Source organism: Cebus imitator, unplaced genomic scaffold (genome assembly GCF_001604975.1).
Source record: "Cebus imitator isolate Cc_AM_T3 unplaced genomic scaffold, Cebus_imitator-1.0 Scaffold38, whole genome shotgun sequence".
NCBI lineage: Eukaryota > Metazoa > Chordata > Mammalia > Primates > Cebidae > Cebus > Cebus imitator.
In genome coordinates, this window is record NW_016107353.1 from 1,508,762 (window position 1) to 1,516,976 (window position 8,215).

Genomic DNA, 8,215 nt, shown 5'->3' on the forward strand with positions numbered 1-8,215 from the left:
CAACATGGTGAAACCCTGCCTCTAAAAAAAAAAAAAAAAAAGAAAGAAAGACATAAATGCTCATAGGGCAAATGCACCATAGTTTTCATAGGTGGTCAGGAATTTTTGGTAAATTGGGGCTGTATATTCTGTTTTTAATTTATGACTGATTTTTGTGTGTTTAGCTGTGTTGCCCACTGTGCCTGAGTCACCAGAAGAGGAAGTGAAGGCTAACCAACTTTCAGTTCAGCAGAACAAATTGTCTGTCCAGTCCAATCCTTCCCCCCAGCTGCGGAGTGTTATGAAAGTAGAAAGTTCGGAAAATGTTCCTAGCCCCACGCATCCACCTGTTGTAATTAATGCTGCAGATGATGATGAAGATGATGATGGTAAGTTCTGTCTGACTCCTTCTTTAAGGCAAATAAATAAGGTCACATCGTGAATTGGGCAGAATCAAGATTAAAGCTGTAGGCTTATTTTTAATTGTGAATTTGCCTTAAATGTTGACACGTAGATCAGTTTTCTGAGGAAGGTGATGAAACCAAAACACCTACCCTGCAACCGACTCCTGAAGTTCACAATGGATTACGAGTAACTTCTGCCCGGAAACCTGCAGTCAATTTAAAGCAAGGTAAGAAAAGGCTATATTGGTGCCAAATCTTAAGCACTTTTGAATGTGTCCAAACTTTAAAAACTGCCTTTAAAATTTAGTTCACAATCATTCACCTCCCTCTTCATTTTCCTGTGCTACACACATACATACCTATACTTAGTTTCTGTCGATCATTTATTCAAAAAATAAATGCCTGCTACGTACAGATAAAATACAAAGATGAAAAGGCTCTAGTTTCTCATATAATTTCTATTTGGATTTTTCAGGTGAATGTTTGAATTTTGGAATAAAAACTCTTGAGGAAATTAAGTCAAAGAAAATGAAGGAAAAATCTAAGAAGCAAGGTGGTAAGTCATCATAAGTTTTGGCATGAATAGTTGTATGTTGCTAGGGAAGAATACTAAAGACACCTCTAGACGCAGCAGCCAAAATAAACAAATAAATTTTGATTTCCATGGCCAGTTTGAAGTAAAACACAGACTTATTTAAATTGTTGTTTTTAATTCATTGCAGCTGTGTTTCAGTCCCTAACTCTTCAGAGCTGGGTACATAAAGAATGAAAGAACCTGTATGTCTTGAGCAATATAGCTCTAAAGAACATCATATAAGAGCTATATTCATAGCTGGGTGCAGTGGCTCACGCCTGTAATCCTAGCACTTTGGGAGGCTGAGGTGGGTGGATCACCTGAGGTCAGGATCAAGACCAGCCTAGCCATCATGGTGAAACCCCATCTTTAAAAAAAAATAAAATAAAATAAAAAATAAAAGAAAAAGAATTATATTCATTCTGTGAGTTCTTACAGTGATTTAAAAAAAAATTAAGAGAGGAAAAACTTCATTTTCTAGTAGAAGAGTTCTTCCTCAAGAGCTGCTAGGATTTTCTTTTGGATCTTACCTCAGCCTGATTGATCTGTGTTTCCAACCCTAAAATTTTTTTTTTTTTTGAGATGGGAGTTTTGCTCTTGTTGTCCAGGCAGGAGTGCAGTGGTGCCATCTCGGCTCACCACAACCTCTACCTCCCAGGTTCTAGCGATTCTCCTGCCTCAGCCTCCCGAGTAGCTGAGATTACAGGCATGTGCCACATTTTGTATTTTTAGTAGAGATTTTCTCCATGTTGGTCAGGCTGGTCTGGACTCCTGACCTCAGATGATTCTCCCACTTTGGCCTCCCAAAGTGCTGGGATTACAGGTATGAGCCAGCCTCCAATCCTAAAATTTATAATGTGAAGTATAGTACATGTAGAGAGAAATGGTTCTAAGAACACTGTTTTAAGGCTTGCTTTATAGGAACCTTGGAGTTGTATTTTCCAGATGATTAAATTTAAATAGAATAGGTTGGATTGATACACCTGATGGCTAATGTATCTCCGAAGTTAATTTTAGGATAATATTAGCTTTATTGGTAAACAAAAGCAGGTTGGGTACCTAAGTCACTCAAAATAATTTTATATTATGTTTTCACATCATGCCCAAGGCTCCCCTCCCCACTACTCTGTTTGACTGTAGACAAACAGATACAGAAAGGCTGATTGGCGTATAGTCATAATAGCAGCCTGTATTGGACTGCACTGGTTACAAAAACAAATTTTTTGACTTCTAGTAGCATTATTTTCCTAAATTATTTGCTTTTCTTGACTTGCTTTATTTAGAGGGTTCTTCAGGAGTTTCCAGTCTTTTACTCCACCCTGAGCCCATTCCAGGTCCTGAAAAGGAAAATGTTAGGACTGTGGTGAGGACAGTAACTCTCTCCAGCAAACAAGGTAAGGTATAGGTTGGTCTTATTCTGTCAAGCCTCTACTTTTATATAATAGGGAATGCAACATTTTTGGGTATCTTTTACCTTTGATGAATTTTCAGGAAGTTGTTAGTATGTTGATAAGATATAAAGATGAAAGGTTGGTACATTCAGCTCTGATATTTAAAAGATTGAAATTCTTTTCCAAGCAGCCCTCACATTTATTTTTCCATTTACTGTTTATATCCACCCAATACATTTATTGGCTTGCCATGTGACTAAAGTGACTATAAAGAACTGTTATAAAGTTTTTTTGTTAAAAAAAATTTTTTTTTTTAGATGGAATCTTGCTCTGTCTCCCAGGCTGGAATGCAGTGGCATGATCCCCTCTCACTGCAACCTCCACCTCCTGGGTTCAAGTGATTCTCCTGCTTCAACCTCCCCAGTAGCTGGGATTACAGGCACCCGCCATGACGCCCAGCTAATTTTTGTATTTTTGATAGAGATGGGTGTTGGTCTCGAACTGCCGACCTCAAACGATCCTCCTGCCTCGGCCTCCCAAAATGCTAGTATTACAGATGTTAGCCACCGCACCTGGCCCGTAATAAAGTATTTTCACTTGATAATTTTAAGCCTAATAAGGAATTATAGATACAGATACATTTAAATGTGCAGTTCAAACAACGAAGTTAGACGAAAGAGAGCTCACTTCTTCCTGAGGTGACCTTTAAAGAAAGTTATATCGGAGAGTTAGCATTGGCATAGAGTATGATTTCATTTAACACATGAAAGTGCATAAGCAAATTATTGTTTCAGTTTTATAACCAATTGGTTAAGAATACAATCTGTCTTCTACTTGACTGCTATTAATAATTAGTACTATGCTAGGCTGGGTGCAATGGCTCATATGTATAATCCCAGCACTTTGGGAGGCCAAGGCGGGTGGATCGCTTGAGGCCAGGAGTTCAAGACCAGCCTGGCCAATATGGCGAAGCCCCATCTCTACCAAAAATAGAAAAATTAGCCAGGCGTGGTGGTGTGCATCTGTAATCCCAGCTACTCAGGAGGCTGAGGCAGCAGAATTGTTTGAACCCAGGAGGCAGAGGTTGCAGGGAGCCGAGGTGCTCCAGCCTGGGTGACAGTGCAAGACTCCATCTCAAAAAGAAAAAAAAGCCTCATTCCAGATGAGAATGGGCATTGTTGATCATGGTATCCAAAAATAGTTAATGTGGCTAAACTGAGACAGGTTATGCTTCCAGCACAGTATGCATATTGCAGTGGTGACAGTGAGACCTGTAACATTTTGCTATGCTTATGAGTAAAATATATAGGAGAAAAATGTTGACTTTTCAATATTAGAAATAATAACATTAAAATAATCATTAATTTTCAGCCCTTATCTCATAGGACCACTGTTTGTAGGCTATATATTGACTGAAACATTGTAATGTGGTACATGACTGTCTTAGATCATGTGTCAAAAGATAATCGTACTTTGTACAATTCAGAAAAAAAAAAATTAGCCAGGTGTGGTACTGTGCACCTGTAATCCCAGCTACTTGGGAGGCTCAGACAGGAGAATTGCTTGAACCCAGGAGGTAGAGGTTGCAGTGAGCTGAGATGGAGCCACTCCGCTCCAGCCTGGGTGACAGAGTGAGACTCTGTCTCAAAAAATAATAATAATATTAATAATAATTAGGCTGGCATGGTGGCTCACGCCTGTAATCCCAGCACTTTGGGAGGCAGAGGCCAGGGCAGGCAGATCACCTGAGGTTGGCAGTTTCAGACAAGCCTGACCAACATGAGGAAACCCCGTCTCTACTAAAAATACAAAATTAGCTGGGCGTGGTGATGCATGCCTGTAATCCAGCTACTCAGGAGGCTGAGTCAGGAGAATCACTTGAACCTGGGAGGCGGAGGTTGCAGTGAGCCAAGATCGCGCCATTGCGCTCCAGGCTGGGCAACAAGAGCGAAACTCCGTCTCAAAATAATAATAATTATTATTGTTAGTAGTAGTAGTAGTAGTACTATGCTGTTGCTTCTATTTGGGCTGTATATTTGGCTGTTTATTATTAATAGATTTTGGGGTTTTTCTCTTTTTTTATGTGATGGCCTTTCTTAAGACTAAGACCTGATTTTCAAGAGACTTTCTGGGTGGGTTCATGCTAATATCAGAACATACTTTGTACACATAAGTGGTTACTGAATACAGAAAAATTGATTAAGGATCGAGAAATTTTGCTTTTGCCATTGCAGGAGAAGAACCCTTGGTTAGATTGAGTCTTACTGAGAGACTGGGGAAACGAAAATTTTCAGCAGGTAAGAAAAGTTTTATGCATATCTCTTCTTTTCTGGTTGTCTGTGCATTAACATGATAGCTTCTCCAAACCGTCTTTATACAGATCTCATCATTAGTATCAGTGCCCCTGTATTAGCTGAAAGCACTTAGAAATTTCCTCATGTTTTCGTGAGTATATTATACCTTTCATTGAAGTTACAGAGATTTACAGTGTTACAGTTGAATTGGATTATGACCATGACTAACATTTTAGAAGGAAGGAACTAGATTTTGAAAATGGCAAAGAACACCTCTATTTCTCTGGACAAACTTAAATGTGCGTTTTTTAGAGGGGAAAAAATCGTTAATATAATGTGTGTCTCTTAGAATATAGGAATCCCTAAGAAGAAAGAAGAAAATATAGGTATATAAAATTTGAGTCCTTGAGTCTATTGGTGCTGTTTTGTGTATTTATTTTGAGACAGAGTCTTGTTTTTTGTTCCCCAGGCTGGAGTGCAGTGGTGCAATCTCAGCCCACTGCAGCCTCCACCTCCTGGGCTCAAGTGATCCTCCTGCCCCAGCCTCCCAAGTAGCTGGGACCATAGGCATACACCACCACACTTAGTTAATTCTTACATTTTTTTATAGCAGTGGGGTTTCACCACGTTGCCCAGGCTGGTCTCCAACTCCTGGGCTCATGTGATCTGCTGGCCTTGACCTCCCAAAGTACTGTGATTACAGGCATGAGCCACCATGCTTGGCTACTATTTTATTTTTAGGGAAGTACTTTACCATATTAGTAAATTATTATATACCTACCCTAATGTGTCTGACTTTAAAAAATTACTATTTTTTGAAATGGAGTCTCACTCTTTCGCACATACTGGAGTGCAGTGGTGTGATCTCGGCTCACTGCAGCCTCCACCTCCTGGGTTCAAGTAGTTCTCCTGCCTCAGCCTCCCGAGTAGGTGGGAATACAGGTACCACTTCTGGCTAATTTTTGTATTTTTAGTAGAGATGGGATTGCCGCCAGGTTGGCCAGGCTGGTCTTGAATTCCTGCCCTCAGGTGATCCACCCGCTTCGGCCTCTCAAAATGCTGAGGTTATAGGTGTGAGCCACTGCGCCTAGCCTCCAAAAAATTATTTTGAACATTTTTTCTGACGTCAGAGTTTTCTTCATACTGTTTTACATGTGCTGAACAGGAAATCTTATCTCTATTTTATGTTTCCTTTAATGCAGTTCTCACTGCCCTATCTTCAGGACTGTTCTGAACTTAGTAACATTTAAGTTTTCAGACAGTGGAAAAAATGGGAATATATTATTGAATCAAAAACTTTCAATGATGAAATAACACCCATGAATGAAATTAATATTTGTTGTGGCTTTGCTATGTATCAAAGAGCATTATGTAAATTCTCATTTAATCCTTGGCAACCATGAGCAAACCGTGTACCATGCTTGGCACTTGATACCAGTAAATATTTTCTACACTGACCTCAAACTCAGGAAGGGTCAAATAACTTGCCCAAGGTTAGAGTCAAATGAATGTATTACACATTACACAGGCATTTACAAAAAGAGCGTAGAAGAGACAGAAATGAGGCAGTTTTTAGAAATCTCTTCTGGCTGTAAATCAAGAAACATATGAATTCTAGATTTTAAGAGCAGTATTTTTTTCATTTATTTATTTTACAAGAGCACAGATCCACTTTTACTGACTTTTCATTAGTTTAAATGCTTGAGGGGTACAGTGTCGCTCAGATTCTGTGTCCAGTAGTGTTAGCCGGAAGATTGCTTTGGAATTTGGCACAAACTGCACCACTGTTTCCATGGGCCTGAGTTGGCGTTCCTCAGATTACTCTGGTTTTGTTTGGTTTGCCACCAGGAGTCACTGTGTTGTTCTTTGCTTTTTATACATGAGCACATCTCTTGCCCAAATAGAATTCAGTTTCATCTGGGGCATAAAAACATTCAATTTTAAGAAAAGCTGCGTGCTCTCTTTTTTCCCGGAGACCCCACTTAGAGCCAGCAAAAATGGCCTTGGACCACAGCCTTCCAGATACACTTCTTCCTTTAAGAAGTCCTGTTTCCAGCAGGCCTCTGCAGGATCCAAGATGGTACGAAGAGCTAAGAGCAGTGTTTTATTATCTCAGCGTGTGTTTAGAGTACAAACCAAACTAGGTTTCCAAAATAACAAGACTTTCGGTTTGAATAAAGCTGATCTAGAAATTTTAGGTAGAAAAAAAAAATAATAAGCAAGGTATGGTGGTGTATGCCTGTAGTCCCAGCTACTCGGGCGGCTGAGGTTAGAGGACCACCTGAGTCTGGGAGTTTAAGGTCCAGTCTGCGCAACATAGCAAGACCCTGTCTCTAAAAATAATTAGAAGTTTTTAAAATATAAAATTGAGCTGTTTTAACATCAGCATACATATAAACTTTGTGATTGTTTTATATTTAAATTATAAGTGAGGGGAGAGAGACAATCATACTTTGTGTAGGGTCTTTTGAAGTTTTTAATGAGACCTTGCAAGAATGTAACTTCAGACAAGTAATCCAAAAAGCAGTTTTTAAAAACTTTTAAACAACTTGTATTGAACAGTGTAATAAAGCTAGAAGGCTGGGCATGGTGGCTCATGCCTGTAATCCCAGCACTTTGGGAGGCCGAGTCGGGCTGTTCACTTGAGGTCAGGAGTTGGAGACCAGCCTGGCCAACATGGTGAAACCCTGTCTCTACTAAAAATACAAAAATCAGCTGGGTGTGGTGGCGCCTGCCTGTAGTCCCAGCTACTCCGGAAGCTGAGGCAGGAGAATCGCTTGAACCCGGGAGGCAGAGGTTGCAGTAAGCCGAGATCAGGCCACTGCACTCCAGCCGGGGCGACAGAGCGAGACTCTGTCTCAAAAAAGAAAGAAAAAGAAAAACCTAGAATTAGGAAACTTGATTTAGGTCTTGGCTGTATCACTAACTTAACTAGCTCATGACTTGGGTAAGATACAGAATCTTTCAGAACCTTAGATTTCTTTTCTAGAATTGAAGATGTCACCCTGAGTCTTCATACTAAAAATCTTAAAATTTTATAATTCTTAACCTGTCCTCCTTATCCCAGATGCATTACTTAATTCAGCAGCTGACCAGTTAAGATATTTTGGGAGGCCTGGCATAGAGGCTCATGCCTGTAATCCTAGCCCTTTAGAGGCTAAAGTGGGTGGATCATCTGAGCTCAGGAGTTCAAGAAACAGCTTGGGCAAAATGGCAAAACCTTGTCTCTACTCAAAATAAATACAAAAATTAACCAGGCATGGTGTGTGCTTATAGTCCAGGTGCTTGGGAGGCTAAGGTGGGAGGATCACTTGAGCCGGGGAGGTGAAAGTTGCAGTGAGCCGAGATTGTGCCACTGTACTCCAGCCTGGGTGACGGAGCGAGATATTGTCTCAAAAAAAAAGATTCTTTTGTATATGAAGATTTTTCACATTTCTAATGCTGAACTTTAATCTCAACCAGGGTTTATGATCTTTCATTTGTAGGTTTAATCAGTTTTTTTATTTGATAAATGTTTGTGCATTCTAATTTTTTTAATTTTTATTTTTTTCCTTACCTCTTTTTTTTTTTTTT

General features: G+C 39.7%; 1 protein-coding gene, 1 non-coding gene and 1 pseudogene across 2 annotated transcripts in view; 2 read left to right on the forward strand and 1 right to left on the reverse strand.

Moving 5' to 3' along the window:
- ZC3H11A (zinc finger CCCH-type containing 11A) overlaps positions 1-8,215 on the forward strand; it is a 48,872-nt gene that overhangs the window by 25,383 nt on the left and 15,274 nt on the right. Inside the window, exons 5-11 of the mRNA XM_017525372.2 lie at positions 165-368; positions 494-610; positions 859-939; positions 2,241-2,351; positions 4,583-4,654; positions 5,672-5,713; positions 7,290-7,321. Coding sequence (XP_017380861.1) covers positions 165-368; positions 494-610; positions 859-939; positions 2,241-2,351; positions 4,583-4,654; positions 5,672-5,713; positions 7,290-7,321 — 659 coding nt within the window. The remainder of the gene's footprint in view (positions 1-164; positions 369-493; positions 611-858; positions 940-2,240; positions 2,352-4,582; positions 4,655-5,671; positions 5,714-7,289; positions 7,322-8,215) is intronic.
- On the forward strand, positions 3,498-3,630 carry LOC119470735. The gene has a single exon (XR_005199700.1). It is a non-coding gene; the product is annotated as a small nucleolar RNA SNORA1 (small nucleolar RNA).
- Positions 5,657-6,734, reverse strand: LOC108302018 (annotated as a pseudogene).